Raw genomic sequence first — 19,448 nt, 5'->3', positions numbered from 1 at the left:
CAATGTGGAGCAAAGCCTCACAAAGTAAAGGAACAGATACATTGAGAATAAAAACAAAGACACAAGACAAGCACCACAAAACCCTCAAACAAAACCTCTAGACCCTGGAATCTAGTTTTTGATGTTTTTTTCAACATCAAGACTGTTTCTCTTAGTTTAGAAAAATAAAGTTCATATATACACTACAAGTCAAAAGTTTGGACACACTGAAGCAGCATGGCTACCACAGCATCCTGCAGCGATATGACATTTCATCTAGTTTGTGTTTAGTTAGACCATCATTTATTTTTCAACATGACAGTGATCCCAAACATACCTCCAGGCTGAGTGAGGGCTATTTGACCAAGAAGGAGTCAGTGCTGCGTCAGATGGCCTGGTCTCCACAGTCACATGACCTAAACCCTGTTGAGATGGTTTGGGATGAGATGTGAGAGTGAAGGCAAAATAGCCAACAAGTGCTCAGCATCTCTGGGAACTCCTTCAAGACTGTTGGAAAAACATTTCAGGTGATGACCTTGTGAAGCTCATAGAGAGAATACCAAGTGTGTGCAAAGCAGTAATCAAAGCAAAGGGTGGCTATTTTAAAGAATCTAAAATATAAAACATGTTTTGAGTTATTTCAAACTTTTATTTTACTTGTCCAACCTCTGGTAAAAATTTAATGCACAGCTTAAATTTCACTCACAAACAACTCAAACCCACAGGAAAGGTTTAAGAAGTGAAATTTAGTTGGGTCACCAAATGTAGGCTCATAGATTATAACGTATATGCTGAGTTTCAGTAGAGTTAAGAGTTAAGTTTCCCCTGTGATTTCACTCAGTGTGCACAAATGAATACTGTCTGAAAGTAGTTTTGTTCCAAAGACATGAAAGAGTGTACATCAAAATGTGTTTCCTGTAATAACTTTTTTCCTCTTTAAAATAGGCCAGGAACACTGAGTTGGCTACTCGTTCACCACTTTGGGGAGCAGATGCATTGTGTGGTGAAACTGAGCGGTTTTGTTTTGGGGGGGGAGGTTTTCCACTGTGTTATGAAAAAGTGAATTTAGGTCACTCAGCCACAAACAGTCCTGCCTCTAATGTCTGCACTGTTGCACTGTTGATCAAATAACTCATTTAGGTGCATTGCATTGGAAACATTTTTGCAATCCACCCACCCAACCCTCAGTACATCCTGAAATTTATTCAACTTGGAGCCTAATCCTCTTTTTTTAAAATAAACAACCAAAACTAATCGAACAACCTTCTTTGAGAAGTTAATATTAACCAACATCACAGATGTAGGCGAGACAGTGGCCATAATTTTGACTTGACTGAACAAAATCACTCCACGTGAGACGTTCTAATTGCAGAGTAGATTGGGTCATTGACTGTGTCCTTTCTTTGTCTTCTACTTGTCTCAGTCTTTTTCTTGAAATTCACAGTTGCATACTGCACAACAGCACAGTCTTCAGTCTGTGGGAAATACAAAAGCCATATGATAGAATTTGTCCATATACAGTGGAATGCAAAAGTCTTCATCCACCCCTCATTTTTTATATTTTACTAGAAAAATGTGAAATATGTGGAAATACAGTTTAAAAGAAAACGGCAGGCTTTGTACAGTTCCAACAAGTTTGAACATTTTTGTATGAACACTCTAACCCTGTTCAACACAGCCTTAACTCTTAGTCTTTTTTTGTAATTTATTTAGTAGTCTTTGGGAATAGTTCTCCAGAACTGAAGAACACAAAGCTCTTCTTTGAACATTGGCTGGTTTTTGTTCTGCTCTCTGTCAGGATGATCGGGCCTCTGGGGAGGCCAGTTCATGACTATACATATAGGCTTTTACTGGACTGGCAGCATGTTTGGGATCATTATTATTAAAAATTAAATGGATTAAAATCTCAATCTACTTATTTTCCCTTTATTCAATCACTTTTGACAAAATGTGCAACATCATTGGCTAAATGCAGCCCCAAACCATGACAGAGTCTCCTCTGTGGTTGATAGATGGCTGTAGACACTCACTGTCATGTCTCTATCCTGACCTCCTCCATACATACTAACGATGATGTGAACTGACATTTTCTCATTTAGATTTTTCACTCCATAAAACCTGCTGCCAGTGGTATACTTCAGGTTTTTCTCACCTGATGGATCAACTGAAAGACCGGATGCATCTCTCAGAAGCTGTGTCAGGTCTTTGCTGGTGATTTTCTTATTTCTTAAGAACACGATTCTCATTTCCTACTCATGCGTGCAAATATTTATAGACACACTGTGTTGAGATATACCAAGCATTTGGCTCACAGATCCTTTTGTCTTGTTGGTGCAAAGTTGCTATTTTATGTCTGTCACACTGTGTATCTTTGGCATTTTTGGACGCTTCGGCTAAAGAAATAGGAAGAAATTATGTGCTGTGCCTAAAGATACAATTTAATATTAGTTCATTGTCAGTTTTGGGGAGTAACGGAATACATGTACCGGCGTTACGTATTTAAAATACAAGATATGAGTAACTGTATTCCGTTACATTTACCGTTTAAAAAGGTGGTATTCAGAATGCAGTTACTTTGTTGAAATAAATAGATTATACGGAGGTCTTTTCCTGTTTCATATGTTAGGCTATGCTCTATTTTTGGTAATTCCACATTGGTGGAAACCAAAACAAAACACGCAGAAGAGAGCCTGACGAGCCCAGTTGTAAGTAAGCTATTAAGACTCGACTGTACGCTGTGTTCGTGTTTTCCTCCGAAACAACAAGTTCCGTTGGTGCAGCCTTTGAACGCCTCTCTCTGTCTCAAACTTGACCCACACATATGAAGAGAGAGAGTATGCATTGTATGCAAACGGCTACCAAACAGCCACCATAATTCGTCATACAATGAGAACAGGACAAATCAACAATTGACAATGACTAATTAACATTAAAATCTGTAACTTAATGTATTGTTTGGAGTTTAGTCTGTTACTGTTACTGTTTTTACCATTTCTTTTTGGAGCAACTGTAACCCACATTATTTCCTTAGGGATTTATGAAGTATTCTCGTTTCTCCTCCTCTTCTTTTCTCTTTTTTCTAAAATGAGCACCTGATGGCTTTGAACTTTTCTTGTCCATCTTGGTTTTAATTTTGCACTCCAGTATGAACACCCATCCCCCAACTCGAGGATTACCACAACATAATCTAACACACCTACACCTTAGTTCACAGATTCACTTTGTCTAGGGTTTATTTCTGAGATTTCACACAACCCAGGATTCAAATCATGAATACATAATGGGCTTGGATTTACATCATTATGAATGAAATGTGCTCTATTTGGAAGCAGCCAGCCCCCCTTCCCTTTCGACGGGTTATGTGTGAGACTTTAAATCATCAAACTGTAAATTAAAGTTCCCTTTACCCCTAGTTTATTGTTTGTTTACTTGCACTGCTGTAACTGGAGCCTCGTCGTCTCGTCTCTCTATATACTGGACTGTATGTAGCGGAGATGACAATAAAGTTTACTTTGATTTCAGCAGCGAGCAGGCACACCGAGGGCTCTCGCGCTCACTTTTCACTTATAGAATTTCGAAAAAACATTGGTGCAAATTATAAGTCTGTATTATAATGTCTGGTGTTTTCGTGTGTGTTGGTTTGTTTTTATTTTGGGTTTTTTTTGCGAGTTGGTTATTAGATGCAGCCAGCCAGAGAATCCCCCGCCGGCCCGCCCTCTCCTCCCAGTGCCGCAATCAGCAGGCGCACCTTGCAAACGGAGGGCGCCTTTACTCCCAGCAAATGGGCGATAGAAAAACGATCGGTGCCTCTGCCATTCCCAATTTGCGCTGGCATGACGTCGGGGCAGCATGAGTACGAGCAATTTTTTCTTTTTTTGCCGATGCCCGTGATGTTGCCCCCCCCTCCCATCATGATGCCGCCCCGGGCAACCACCCGTGTCGCCTGTATCAAAAACCTACTGTTACTCATTTTATATTAAGATTTAAAAATCTAGTTGTTATTGGTATGGCGAGTATTCTTCAGTAATAGTAATAAATCACACAGCAATAGTACATTCATGTAGTTGTAAAAAGCATGATAATATGTTAAGTAATCCAAAGTATTCAGAATACGTTACCTTATTGAGTAACGTAACGGAATACGTTACAAAATACATTTTGGGGCATGTATCCTGTAATCTGTAGTGGAATACATTTTAAAAGGAACCTTCCCAACACTGTTCATTGTTAAGTTGCGTGTTATGTGTCGATACAGCACTGGTTCATCCCTTGATAATTATTCCCCACAGTGGTCAGGCACTGGACTGAAAATGACTGAAAAAGCCGTTCAAGTCCAAAGAAAATCTCTTGAGAAAGCCTGAAGAACTATTGCTCAAGACCATTTAACAAATGACCACAAAGTCTAGCTGCTTTGAAGCTAAATATAAGAAATCAGAGGCGTTTCAAGACTTACTGTACTGTACTTTTTCTCATTTACTAACCTCATAGTTCGCAGTGTATTCTGGAGTATTAGGCTGTTGAAGTGACCCTTATGAAAGAAATAGAAAGGAAAGAGAAATTTAACCGCTGACATGTTTTATAGTCATCAGAATGCTTTTATGATAGGCAATAGTTACCTTTAGAGGGACACTTTTTTCTCTGGACTATTTTGCAGAGGGTACCACAGAAGATTACATTGAAAATAACTGAGACAACCAGAGCTGCAACCACAGTCTTAACCAAGACAGGGACAGCTTCGTCCTGTTTCACTGCAAAGACATACAAAGCAACGTAGAGTAAGCAAAAGAGGAAAATAAGAGGGTGAAAGAAACCATAATTGGTTTCAGTTTTAACACATATGCTCCTCACCTACGACATCCAGTCTCGTGCCTTTCCCAACAAGCACCTCGCCACATGAAGCCACAGCACAGTAGTACGTCCCGACATCAGACCGGCTCACGTTCTTCTTTGTGAAGCTGTAAACGCATCTCTGTGCAGAGCAGCTGAACTCAGACCTCTTCGCACACTGGCTGCTGCTATTTGTGTGGATGTACATGATTCCCAAGTGAGAATCTACTGTATCCTTTTTGAACCAGTAAACGTTGTCTTCTTCGGCACTGGATCCTTTGAGCAGCGTGCAGTTCAGTGTCACCGAGTCTCCTTGTTGCACAGAGTTTGATTCTGGCTGCTTTAGGAAAGTCCTGTGACTGGACTCTGAAAAAGTATTAAAAACAATTGTTAAAATAGGAAGTGCAGATTTGTTTTTATATTGTTAATATTCCCAAATCTTAAAAACTTTCCACATTACCTCTCAGGACCAAAAACGTTCCGTTGTCAAATTTAGTGACTGAGATGCTGGTCTGTCCACAGTAGTACATGGCCGAGTCAGAATCCTGAACATTAAAAATGTTCAGACGATAGAAATCTTCTCCACTATCAACTGAAATGCGTTGATTGTTTTTAAACCCGGGGTGGAGGATGTTGGAGTCGAGGAAATGTTTGTAGAAAGAGGATATGACTCGAGGTGACTCTCCTATGACTTGCTTGTACCAGGAGAGATATTTGGCCGTGGTGGCAAAGGAGCAATGCAAAGTCACATTATCTCCAAGGTTAGCGTAGAGGAGCGCACCATCTGGAACACAAATCAAGATAAGTTAGAGACTGCTGAAATACCAATTCACAGTTCCACAAACACAAGATTGTGAGATTTAAGGCAATTGCAACCCATGTACAGCATAAATGAATAAAAAGTGAGCGTGAAGGACTTACAGGCTCTAAAGAGGGGAACCAGGAGCACGTAAAACCTGAGCATCCTTTACTCTCACTTCACTGTTCAACCTCTTCCAGCACGAGTGCAGTTTGAACAAAGGAGCCACAGAGAGAAGTTACAGCCTCAGCAGAAAAGGTGTACACGTAACAGAGGTGTGGGTGTCAGTGCTCATCCACAGAAGGAAGTCAAAAACTCTGAGCTGACCTTTTTCTTAATGAGAAATACAAATACATGCATATATACATAAGCGTTGCACTCTAAAAACTATTGTTTAAGCTCAACAACAAAAAATTAACGCAACAGTTTCCATTACTCTTTTTGAGTTACGATAACTTATGTTGAAATTAGATTGAACCAACAAACTATATTGAGTTAGGGGAATTAACTTTTCCTCCATAATCAAAGGTGATTTTAATTACCATTTACGTAATATTTGGTAGCTTAAAAACATATTTTTAAGTTGTTTACTCATAAAAATTATGTTCCTCCAATTACTTTTTCTACATTATTTAAAATGATTTTTAAGTGTTATTTAATTAATTACAGCAATTACAAAAACAATTTTTTAAAGTTCATTATTTAAAATATTAAGTTGCTCATTTTCATCATTATTATCATCATTTTAGCTTTCTCTTATTTTTTTTAATTGTAATAGCTTTTAAGAAAGGAATTCATTCAACATTTTTTTTTATCAAATAACTTTTTTATTTTTTAACTGTAGGCATTTCAACACTTTGTATTTAAAATGTGAAAATAAACCAGAAATTTAGATTTATACCATCACAGCCAAGTTATAGAATATGCCTTTATGTATTTAACACCACAGAAACAAATGTGTTCAATTGGTAAAAAAATCTACTTAGAAAACATTTTGTTACAGTAATACTTTCATGCAAGTGTTCAGTAAATGTTAACTTTCAATGCCTACCAAACTTTACAAGATCTTGTATCTTTCTCTTACACAATGCAGCAAACACCTTTAAGATCAATGTTACACATACAGGATTAAAAACAGTTAACAATTTTTGAAACAGAGTCAACATCTTTAACATAATGATGGTTCCATCAAGGTCAAGGAACAGCTTCTGAACAACTTTATAAAAAAGGTATATTTCAGATCCTTGCATTAGCTCAGATTGAGGGCACATATTATGCCCATGAGCAAAACACAGCACTTTGGGAAATTCTGGCCCTCCATGATTTTTTGTTTCCTCCACCACAATAGTTGCAGTCTTATGGTTAGATCCAGGGGTGTACCGGTCACTGATGATGGCAGTTTTCATCACCTGCCTTTCAAGGTTGGCCTTAAGTTCCTCGGTGTCCTTGTAAAGCAAATTTTAAAAAATAGGTTAGTGAATTATAGATTAGACTTTTATATTTACTGAATCTTAATGAATTCAGATGATCAATGGAACACACACACACACACACGCACACACACACACACACGCACACATGCACACACAATGCTGAATTACTTACACCAAACTCCATGAAAAGGTCCTCTTCCTTCTCTCCAAGGAAAGTGATAAGGCAGCAGGTGGCTACTTCTCTGCGTGTTTCAATTGTGTTGTCCTATTTAAGAAAAAATAAAGTATGAGTATAAAATACATGGGTGACTGCCAACAAAGTGCATTTCAAAGCTACCCAAAGTCTAAATAGTTGTCCCACCTCAAGAAGCATGTCCTTGATCTGCCTGATTCTCACTCCTTTAGCTCCTCCCCTTGATAAAATGACATCCATCAGTTTTGGGGTGCAATGGTCAAGTGTAGCCATTCAAGGCTTACAGTGGTTATTCTCTTGAACTCCTCCTTTATCTGTAGACCACTCAAACAGAAGAATTAAACCTTGCAGACTATTAGCTATACTGCATTAATGAATGCTCTAATACATTATTTAAAGAGGATAGATGTGATCTAAGGCTACCCCAAGTTTTGAGGGAACAAAAACAATCTTGGTGAAGACAAGGGAGACTTCCCCACCATAACCGTGGTGTAATCTCTAATGTTTTAGCAACCCTGTTTTTGCAGAGGTTTCGAATTTACACATTGTTCACTCCCAGCCCATTTTGTAAAAAATGTGTCCCAACTTAATAAAACACTAATGACCCTAGATTATCACACTATACTAACTGCTTACATAAAGTTTTAATGTTAAGTAGATTCACATAGCCTATGCCAGAATAATGCTATTGGAATGACATTAACAATATTTCACACAATCTGATTTCTAAAAAAAAAACAAAACAAAGATAGCTACAGCTCTTAAGATCAAGATAAATACTTACTTTAAGCTGTATGACAATACTAACCAAAATCATTTACAATGTAATATTACGTATAGGTCATGCAAGTTTTATAAAGACATAAAATAGGTGAGCCAGACGGAAAAAAGAAGCCCCTAGGTTATCCCTCTGACAAAACTATTCACAGTTTAAAGGCTTCTAATTTTGGTAAAAAGAAAAACAAAATCAGCCTATGATCAAAATTAGATTGCACTGTGTAGCAAAACCTTAACCACGCTTTTCCTAGCCACAGTTGCACTCTCTAGCTGAAGACTTTTGTCAAATGAAACTTTATAAGTCTTATCCTCTCCTGTGCTAAAGTTTAGAATGGCTAGCATTAGCTACATGTGGTAGTGCAAAGTATTTCCTTATCTGTATGAGCATCACATCATACACAAATCCACTACAGCTGACTAGCACAAATGCTTTGCTTTGGTAGAACTGTTATTTTTAAATGAAATGTTACTTACCTCTTTTACAAAAGCTTGCACCATGCAACGCAACATGTGTGAATTTGCCCGGGCTAGTTAAGTCGGTAGAGGAGGGAATTCGAAATCAGAAGTTACAGTGGAAAAAAAATAAGTTATCTATTCAATTTCTTTAAGTAATTACAACTTGAATTTTATTTTGAACCCACTAACATTGGGATTTAATTTCAAATTACATATAAAATTAATTTAATGTAATTACCAACATTATTAATTCAACACAACCCAAAAAAATAAAGTTTGCAACTTAGAAGGTCTATCTTAATCAATAAATTGGAATTTTTATGTTGCAGCCATGGATTTAATCAAGTGGTGGTAAAAGGCCTGATGAATTACTTTTTAGAGTGTGTGTACATACTTAATTCAATTCAATTCAATTCAATTCAATTTTATTTATATAGCGCCAAATCACAACAAAAGTCGCCTCAAGGCGCTTCATAGATACAGAGAAAAACCCAACAATCATATGACCCATCCTGAATCCAAACTGCACTTTTATTAGCGTCTCCATCAAACACCTGCTTCTGCTTGAACTGCGTTGCTGTCTTTATGGTGCAGATGGTTTTTCACAGCTATAGAAGCACACAAAGCCCACTGCAGTGACCTTTGTGTGCTTTGACTTTGCATCCCCGTGTGCATGCATTTGATGCTTCTTCTTCCTTTGATGACTGCTCTGCATTTGACCTGAAGAGGGCAGCAAAGAACTGTATTATGCTCACCGCTGATGTTTTCCCCCCCACACATGATCTAAGATTTCTTGATGAGTCACTTTGTTTGTATTGTGGTTCTCAAACTTTAAAGTGGTTCACAAAGTGAAACGGTGATTCAAAGCAAAAAATATCTAACTCTCAAGATTAGTTAGAGGTTTAGAGAAAGTGCACAACATTTCAAACATTCCTAAATACATTTTATTTGTATTTTACAGATGTGGAATATCAGCATTATATTTGTTTTCATTTCTAAGTCCCCCTGAGATGTAAGTCATCTAATTTATATTGTTTTAAAGCAGCGGTCCCCAACCCCCAGCCACGGACCAGTGCCCTTTAAAAAAGGTTGGGAGCCGCTGTTTTAAAGAACAAAAGAGGATTATTTATTATTATTGCATATTTTATTTATTTGATGACTGACTCAGATTACTTATTTTAAAGAAAACTGTATTTATTCTAGTGAGTGACAATAAGGGAGCAACAGACTGTTATTACACCCACACACAGCAGTAGTAAAACTGTTGCTGTCAGTGTGAGCACAGAACAAAAAGAGGTCAGAGCAGGTCTGGAGCTTTGGGGGGATTTCACTGGTCTTTTTCCTTGGTTGCACAGATCAGACAAGAGGAAGCAGTCTGCTTTCAAAAAAGGGAAGGTGATCATGCATTTGCATTAGGGCATTAGATATGTAAATGTAAATGTATATGGAGATAAGCGCAGATGTGCTATTTTGGGTAAATGTCAGGTCATCAAGTGTGTTATACTGACAGATAATGCAAACATAGTAAACAAAGCAGTTTTGTCTAATCAGAGAGCTTTCTCGGGTGTTTTATGATTTGACAGATGAATCTTGGTTGATGTCATAATCTAGTATTTCATATTTTAAGATTTAGCGCTGTTCAGAACTACTTCAGTAAATGTGTTGCTCAGTTGGGTGTGCTCAGGGTGGTATGGCTATAAGCTAGGCTTACTGGTTCCCCCAGCTGGTGTCTCATCTAAGTACTAACCAGATCTGACACTGCTTAGCTGGAAAGATCACATGAAACCAGGCGAGTCAGACTGTCAATCAGTCCATGTAAGTGGTGTGAAGAATCTGTCTGTCTGATCAGTTGTAAACTCTTATCTGATTCAGATTTGATGTATTGCAGAAGACCTCAATAAAAGCAGTCCCAGGTTGTTTGGATGAGCAGCTCTTATATTTTGTCTAAAGTCACATCTGTGGGTGACTATGCCCTGTCCACTCCCCGGGTGGGGAGGATTGCACAAACACACACACATAGAGTAGTTTGGCTCTTTGTGAGGACACTGATGCAGTTAAAAGCCTCTTTCTAATATTTAATCCTCAACCCAACCTGATCATCACAGAAGGCTTCAATCATTCACTCATGTTGTTTGGATAAGTGGTTCTGGAGAAGACTGCAACACACACCCTGTTACTGTTTAAAATGCAGTGAGTGTGTGCTTGTAGCTGTCATCGTTTCCCACACTAACCTAATAACTGCTATGTTTACTCAACACCTCTAAATTATAGTCTCTCACAAACAGGAAGCATATCAATCATTTGAATACAGAGATGAAGCTGTAAAGTCTTAAATGAATTCAAATCTATTTATTTTGTTTTTTGAACAAGCTCCAGAGAAACTTGTGTGACAAATGACTGACCTCAGAAAAGGTTTGCCAAGATGTTATTTGTTGAAGCAAGCATGCAGAGGAAAGTACAACAACAGCTCTAGAGATTCACACTTCACTGCAGAGTGGGGGAAAACAATCGTAGTTGTAAATGACTTGTCAGCGACGTGCTGTCACTATTTTTTTTCTGTCTTGTCACTGTATAATTTTCATGTCAAGAAACGTAGACCATGCCCTGTGCTCTCTCCTTATCACCCACCAAATATAGAAAGACAAAAAGCAGAAGTTATAACTCAGCACTTCATTCTTTACCATATTAAAAACATGTTTGCTTTGTAATTGAGAAAACTCCCTGTGATAAAATCTATAATTAGGAAATTTGTATTATGTTCCCGATCAGTTATCATGCAATTGAGCAACTTTGAGGGGCTTTCTTGAAGGGGCGACACTATCATTGGCCAGCAGGTGTCAGTGTAGACCCAGTGCGCTTATAGAGGAGGGCTGGATTCACAGAAAAAGAAACACTTTCTTGGTACAATGTATTCCAAGTAAAACCTTCGCTATAGTGATATTAACATTATTAGATTAGGACATTCCAGTGTTATAAAGAGAAATCCAGCAAGGTACTTTGAGGTACTTTGTACTTGGTGACAGTGGGGAAAACGAACTCCCTTCTGTCAAAGGCCTCGTCTGGTTAAGGAGAGAGCAGGTGAGCAGTAAAAAACAGCACACAGTAATAAGGACAGGTTGGTTGTGCAAGTGAGATGTTCAAGTTCAGAGCTAGAGAGAGACAGAGAGAAGGCACTGAGGACAAAACACAATATATGGGTGAGAGAAAGGATCCAAATTTAACAGCATGCATGAGACTCAGTGTTAACCAAACAGGACGTTCTCTGCTTCCTGAAATTCTCTCATTTTCTCCAATGTTTTTATCCCCAAGATCTAAGTCTACGATTAACACGGGCTCATCAAATCTGGACAAAAAATGTCACTCGGTCCGATGAGTCTGAAGTTCTGCTGAGACATTTGGTTGGTAGGGTGAGAATTTGTGATAAATGACATGAAAGCATGGATCCATCCTGCCTTGTAGTGAAACTCAAGCTGGTGGTGGTGTAACGGCGTGGGGGATTTTTGCATGGCACGTTCTGTGTCCCTTAGTACCAACTGAGCACCGTTTAAACACCACAGTCTACCTGAGTATTGTTGCTGATCATGTCCGTTCCTTCATGACTACAGTGTACCATCTTCTGATGGCTACAATAATGCACCAGGCCAAAAAGCTTGAATCGTCTCAAACTGGTTTCTTGAACATGACAGTGACTGTACTCAAATGGAGTCACCAGATTTCAGTCTAATAGAGCACCTTTGAATAGTGGTGTAACGCGAAATTTGAATCACAGATAGGCAGCCGACAATTCTGCACCAACTGTGTGATGTTATCTTCTCAACTCTGTGCTAACAAAATGTACTTGATATAGTGGCCAGTTGGTATTTATATATTTTAAAACAGTGACCAGTGACTTTTTGAACATTTTAGCAGATAAAAATACGTGAGATTACAGGGTGAACAGGATATATATCACACAGGAAATGCATTAAAAGCAGATTCTGTGTGATATTGTACCAGTTATTTAAATCTTCAACAGCTGTAATGTCTGCAAAAATGAAAGCAATGCTGTGTGAATGCTTGTAGATGTCAGTGATAGCGTCTGGCCTTTTTCCTGTAACTCAAATGATACTGTGGTAGTCTATATGGACTATACTGGCAGTGTATCAATCTAAAAATGACTTATCTTCATTTAGTTACAGACTGGTGACTTTATTTCTCTGAACAACTTGGGCCTCTTTAGAAACGGGTGTCTGGTTTGACACTTGGCTAAAGTTTTCTTCAATCTTGTGAAGACTTTAGGGTTGATTCTGAGGTTTGTGACTTCCTACTTCTCAGTACTTATACATCCATGAGGCTGGTGCTGTCAAAGTGTCATCTAGTAACACAGCACGACAGAAACCACTTCAGACCTGCTGCAGATAAAACAGAAACAAAACGAACCGGTAAGAATTTTGTCGTTGCATTTTGTGAATCCATTGTCCAGTTTCCATTTTCACTGGAATCATGAAATGTGCTGGAAATGGGTAATATCTTGCCAGTTTAATATGAGCATGAATGATGTGGTTTGTAATATATCTTTCAGATAAAGACTTACTTTAATAAAAGCTGTAAAACTACTTTTGATAGAAGTTTTAGAAGATTTTGGCACAGTTTCCTTCAGCAGCAATGCAGTAACCAAATAAATCAATGAATGACAAAATATATATAATCCAAATTGTTCATGCCAGTCCTCCTTCTTCCTAATTTAGTGCTTTTAGGTGTTATAGCTGTCTTTATTGTGATGTAATAATGTTAGCCGTTGAGTTAATTACTGTCATGTTTAATTCATTGTATATGCGTGTGCTACATTATTAGGTCACGTTATACATCTGCAGTTGAAGTTGTGTATAGAGGATGTGGGGAACAAGAGTGTGTGAAAGACAAAGAGATGCAGAGATACTGCCAACAAAACGATTCATCTTTCAAATAATGCTGTTTTGTTCTGCAGTGTCACTCTAAAAACGCATGCTGGAGGTTCAGAATAAAAGCGTTGTTCTACTTCTTCTTTTTGTTTTTGTGTGTGTGTGTGTGTGTGTGTGGGGGGGGGGGCAGTAGTGTTGATGACCACTAACTGTGAAAACTCACACAGACGGGCTGACCAGAATGACAAACAAATTGAAAGAAAAGTAAAGGCAGCAATAAGAGCAGCCAGTTTGGCAAAGAAAAACAGAAACGCTGTTGACAGAACCATAATTAACATGACTGTTTACAATTTTATACCAATGTGGTTTTTTAAAACAGGACTTTATGGCAAGCCTGGAAGTTTCCCACACAAATGTATATGTGCGTGTAATGTATCTGTATGCAACTGCTGACATTTCTTCTTTTCTTGTTTTTATGATATTATTGTAGAGTATCTGCCTCAAAATATAAAGTGCTTTGAGGTGACTGGTGTTGAATTAAACTCACTTGAATTGAATTGAATTGAATTGAATTGAATTGAATTGAATTGAATTATAGTTTATATCACCAGATGCCCTGGTTACAAGTGTTTGGCCTAATTCATACTTTAAATCCAGAGTTTTTGTGCAGACATTTTCCTGCCCTCATAAGTGGAGCTCTTTTTTTCTCCACGTTGACATATGCACTGTTGCGTCTTGTGAGTTTACATAAATGTATGAAGACTGCCACAGTGTGTAAACAGTCTTCTGTATGAGTGAGAGTAGCTGTGCCCTGTAAACTCTAATGATGTGGATTCTGCATTTTTAGCCTGTAATTTCACTCTTTTGCGACTGAGTGCGTTTATCTCGTTTTCCCTCCTTACATCACTGTGTTCTCCAGTCAGACAGGCTTTATCGCAGGTGGGTATCAAATGTAATAGTGCATTATAGACCAAATATGGTGCGTTTGAACTGTTGTCTGCTTTATCTTCTGGACTCTGATAGGGACTAAATGCCTTCATTGTTTTTGTTTGTCCCTGTTGTTGTACCTCGTTCCCTACTAGTCTCCACTTGCCCATTAGAAACTCCTCTTGGTCCTTTGTCATAGCATCTGTGATTCTCCCCTAATGTACTCTCAGTTTTCCTCGGATTTCTCTGCTTCCTGATGCCTGGATTACGAACCAGAATTATCCAGCTAACTTCAGGATAAACACTGGGTTTGCTGAACGACAGAAGTGATTCACTTCTTAAAGGAACATATCACCATGGTAACTTGTGCCGTGAAGCAGATTAGATATCAACAGGTATGAAATCAATACTTCAGAAAATAGCGTCGCCATTCCTGGTTCTTTAATCTTTTTTTGTTTGTTTGCTTTCTGTGGTCAGAAAAAGAACTTTACAGCAGTGTTATTATTCTAAACATTATTCTATACAGACACTGCAGTTTAATTTTCACTCTCAAACCCTTAAACTGCACCGAGTTTGCAGCTCAGAGAAGAACAGGGAGCAGCTGATGTTACAAAGTTTAGTTTAAAAACGCCACATTTTTTTGTTCAGCATTATTAAAGTGCATTACCGATTCTCTGCAGGGTCAGCGCGTTTCATAGGTGCAAGTTGTTAAAGCGAACGTACTAAAACCACTGACCGAAGCGCAAACTATGCATTACATTCTTACAGGAATTACACACATTCAGTTGGTGATGCAGAAAGTGTGCAAATGTTGCACGCTTGATTCTAATCTGCTGATAGGTCTCTTTTACAGTACTGGAACTGCAAAGACTAGAACATAGAGCACAATCTTAGACTACCTGTTCAGTCAGGGGAATAACTTCACTTGATCTGCAGACAGACTGCAGCAGCTCCTTGACCATGGTGCATGGGAGTAAGCTTTAATGCATAAGTTTAAAGTTTCTAGGTTTTATATACAGTTTTTTTTCGTTAGAAAAGTTCAATTTTTTGTCTTCTTCTTTTATGTTGATAACCATTTTATCAGCATCTGATAGAGTCTCTCGAGTAGGTGGCACTCATAGAGAGTCATGTGACCAGTGAACCGGTCAGATGATACCCAAACCATGCCTACTTCCTGTGAACATGCAGGGGAAAACCCTGGTTTACTTTAGCAAGTTTGTAACCAGCTTTGTATGACTGCTAATCTTGACTGTCAGCGGTCTGACGGACAGATGGCCTGAGTATGCTCAACTCGCCTCGTAGTGCAGGGCCCTGCAGTTCGAGCTTACTCTCTTCACCTTCACCTTAAGCTGAAAGCGCCCATGCAAACACACAGTTACAACCCCTTAGATTCCAGTCTTGTGTACACTTTTTTGTTGTTGTTGTTTCGTTTTAAACACTGTCTGTGATTGACACAGGAAACTGACTTAAGGGTGTAACAGTTGTTGAAAAAACTAAACGAGGAACAAGGTACTTTAGAAAGTTTAACTTGTTTGGTGTCGTACTACCAGAAACGAATATTCTGAGACACAACAACCTGTAGTCTCCTAATTACCCACTGTGATGTGATGAAGCTGACAGCAATCTACGTTGACATATATTCTACTTCTTATTTATTTTTGGGGGGAGGGGGGGGGGGGGGGGGGGTAATTGTGAAATGATTTCAATTGCCCTTCATTCTGTCTATTGAACCATTTACTCACTATTAGGCCAACCATAAGTCAAATCATGCTGCTAAGCCTAGATCAGGGATGTCAAACATAAGGCCCAGGGGCCAGAATCGGCACAGCAGAGAGACCCAATCTGGTCCGCTGGACAGCTTTGGAAAATATGATGGAAGGCATACATTTTTGGCTTTTTAAATAAATGTATTATTTATTTATAGCTTTTCAGCTTATTAAACTCCCCAAAGCCAGTCACACTACACTAAAGTAGTTAAGTACAGTGGGGCAAAAAAGTATTTAGTCAGCCACCGATTGTGCAAGTTCCCCCACTTAAAATGATGACAGAGGTCAGTAATTTGCACCAGAGGTACACTTCAACTGTGAGAGACAGAATGTGAAAAAAAAATCCATGAATTCACATGGTAGGATTTGTAAATAATTTATTCGTAAATCAGGGTGGAAAATAAGTATTTGGTCAATAACAAAAATACAACTCAATACTTTGTAACATAACCTTTGTTGGCAATAACAGAGGTCAAACGTTTACTATACGTCTTTACCAGGTTTGCACACACAGTAGCTGGTATTTTGGCCCATTCCTCCATGCAGATCTTCTCAAGAGCAGTGATGTTTTGGGGCTGTCGCCGAGCAACACGGACTTTCAACTCCCGCCACAGATTTTCTATGGGGTTGAGGTCTGGAGACTGGCTAGGCCACTACAGGACTTTCAAATGCTTCTTACGGAGCCACTCCTTTGTTGCCCGGGCGGTGTGTTTTGGATCATTGTCATGTTGGAAGACCCAGCCTCGTTTCATCTTCAAAGTTCTCACTGATGGAAGGAGGTTTTGGCTCAAAATCTCACGATACTTGGCCCCATTCATTCTGTCCTTAACACGGATCAGTCGTCCTGTCCCCTTGGCAGAAAAACAGCCCCATAGCATGATGTTTCCACCCCCATGCTTCACAGTAGGTATGGTGTTCTTGGGATGCAACTCAGTATTCTTCTTCCTCCAAACACAACGAGTTGAGTTTATACCAAAAAGTTCTACTTTGGTTTCATCTGACCACATGACATTCTCCCAATCCTCTGCTGTATCATCCATGTGCTCTCTGGCAAACTTCAGACGGGCCTGGACATGCACTGGCTTCAGCAGCGGAACACGTCTGGCACTGCGGGATTTGATTCCCTGCCGTTGTAGTGTGTTACTGATGGTGACCTTTGTTACTTTGGTCCCAGCTCTCTGCAGGTCATTCACCAGGTCCCCCCGTGTGGTTCTGGGATCTTTGCTCACCGTTCTCATGATCATTTTGACCCCACGGGATGAGATCTTGCGTGGAGCCCCAGATCGAGGGAGATTATCAGTGGTCTTGTATGTCTTCCATTTTCTGATGATTGCTCCCACAGTTGATTTTTTCACACCAAGCTGCTTGCCTATTGTAGATTCACTCTTCCCAGTCTGGTGCAGGTCTACAATTCTTTTCCTGGTGTCCTTCGAAAGCTCTTTGGTCTTGGCCATGGCGGAGTTTGGAGTCTGACTGGTTGAGGCTGTGGACAGGTGTCTTTTATACAGATGATGAGGTCAAACAGGTGCCATTCATACAGGTAACGAGTGGGGGACAGAAAAGCTTCTTACAGAAGACGTTACAGGTCTGTGAGAGCCAGGGATTTTCCTTGTTTGAGGTGACCAAATACTTATTTTCCACCCTGATTTACGAATAAATTCTTTACAAATCCTACCATGTGAATTCATGGATTTTTTTTTCACATTCTGTCTCTCACAGTTGAAGTGTACCTCTGGTGCAAATTACTGACCTCTGTCATCATTTTAAGTGGGGGAACTTGCACAATCGGTGGCTGACTAAATACTTTTTTGCCCCACTGTATGTCAAGGCTGCGGCAGCAGTCGTGCGATGTGTGGGAAAGTGGACTCAAATGCAGGCACTTACTAAGATGCAAGTGAGGTTTATTGTAAACAACAGAACACAAGGCAGGGATGGCAAAACAAAACTAAAGAAAACCTGAACTGGGAAAAACTATTGCATTTTTTAAATCTTATATTAACATATGCCAGGGATTAAATGTGTAGTTAAATGTCCTTACACTGAAATTCTTCCAAAGGTTCTTCAGTTATCTGCGTGCTGGGCGGAGACAAACAAACAAACAAAAAATGCAACTCAGTCTTACAGCAAAGTGTGAAATAGGCACTCCAGTCCACTGTGTTCATCATGCTTTTCTCCTTCGTAGTGTAAAATGGGCACACATGTAGAAGCTGCATTACCAGCAGGAGGAGACTTTTAAAGCCACGAAGTCGCTAGTGAGAGGCAAACGTGAAATGGACACAGGGGTGTCTATTACATGATACTGGGTTGAAAAACGTGTCCTTTTCTTTCGGCGCATTTGTGCTACAATCAACTGATTGTACTTCATATGTATGGAGAGGGACAATGGTGGAGGTGTACACAACTTCTGAGAAGTGGAGATAGGAATACTCCAATGGCCCAAAACAACAAGGTAAATTGGTCAAGTGCAAAGTGCGTTTAGGACAGAAGTAACTACAAATGATTAACATGACATCAACTCTTTGCGAGCATCTCCACAAATAGCATGCTAACACAATGTGAAGAACCCAGACTGATGTTAAACCTAAGTGTGCAGTCAGTCTTGCAGCCAAGGTGTCTTCCTGTGTGGTTCTACAGTATAATCACTGTGGCGATCACTTTGAAGTCTTTTTGAACCAGTTTTCAGTGTTGTCCACTTCGTGTTAATAATTAAACAGTAAAAGAATGATGACTTCTACTTGCGTGTGGCAAAAGATTTATACTGTTAACTGGTAATTGGCAGCAGAGTTTAAGTAATAATTTAGTTTCTCTGTGGGGATAATCAAGTACTGTCCAGCATTACAGCATTAAGAAATGTAACAAGTAACAAACCCAATATTGACCAATTTCTGGGCAATGTGTTGTATTAGTTTGTTCCATAAGCCACTTGAAATGTACCTGTGGAATCATCCCTAACTCCCTAACTGTGTGCACATAACAGAAAACGTATTAAAGAACTTATTGAAGGTTGGTGGTTGGTGGCTCACCCTAGTTTGCATGCAAAATATCCTTGTGGCAGGATATCTCTGATGCATCCATCGGAGTGTGAATGGTAGTTAGAAAGCACTTTAAAGCATAGAAACCGTGTTTGTGTGAATGTGGCATGTTGAATATAGCGTAGAAATATACGAATCACTCCATTTACTGTAGCTATACTAAATAGACCAGTAGCTATTTACTAGTACTGAACAAGAACAGACAAATCAGATTTGTGCTGAGCCATTCCTCGTAAAGTAACCACATTTAAACAATAACAACAAAAATTTTTCTTAAAAAAAAAAAATCAGAAATGACTTTGTTCTTCATGTTATCATCTCTTTCAGGTGTGAAGCACATCATCTGAACTGCAACCACCCGACACGACGACAAGAAATC

General features: G+C 39.1%; 1 protein-coding gene across 1 annotated transcript; it reads right to left on the bottom strand.

Annotated features, from left to right (window-relative positions):
• Nucleotides 1-1,277: 1,277 nt before the first annotated feature.
• On the bottom strand, nucleotides 1,278-5,770 carry LOC118455586 (uncharacterized). Its single transcript, XM_087838346.1, has 6 exons — nucleotides 5,728-5,770; nucleotides 5,267-5,590; nucleotides 4,828-5,190; nucleotides 4,596-4,727; nucleotides 4,461-4,507; nucleotides 1,278-1,454 (listed from the first exon to the last, which is right to left on the bottom strand). The coding sequence occupies exons 1-6, from the start codon at nucleotides 5,768-5,770 to the stop codon at nucleotides 1,323-1,325; spliced, it is 1,041 nt and encodes a 346-aa protein (XP_087694472.1). The 3' UTR covers nucleotides 1,278-1,322.
• Nucleotides 5,771-19,448: the final 13,678 nt, after the last annotated feature.

The sequence above is a fragment of the Neolamprologus brichardi genome, chromosome 3 (assembly GCF_056152115.1).
Source record: "Neolamprologus brichardi isolate AB-2024 chromosome 3, ASM5615211v1, whole genome shotgun sequence".
Classification (NCBI taxonomy): Eukaryota; Metazoa; Chordata; class Actinopteri; order Cichliformes; family Cichlidae; genus Neolamprologus; species Neolamprologus brichardi.
Note: the sequence above shows the minus strand (reverse complement) of the source record. Positions and strands in the feature narration are given on the sequence as shown.

Bases quoted from the DNA above. Each gene is read 5' to 3' on its own strand.
- LOC118455586 (XM_087838346.1), bottom strand. From the start codon at position 5,770: ATGCTCAGGTTTTACGTGCTCCTGGTTCCCCTCTTTAGAGCCT. The intron at 5,591-5,727 runs GTAAGTCCTTCA...TTTGTGTTCCAG, and splicing joins GGTTCCCCTCTTTAGAGCCT to ATGGTGCGCTCCTCTACGCT. The intron at 5,191-5,266 runs GTAATGTGGAAA...TTTTAACAATTG, and splicing joins AACGTTTTTGGTCCTGAGAG to TTTTTAATACTTTTTCAGAG.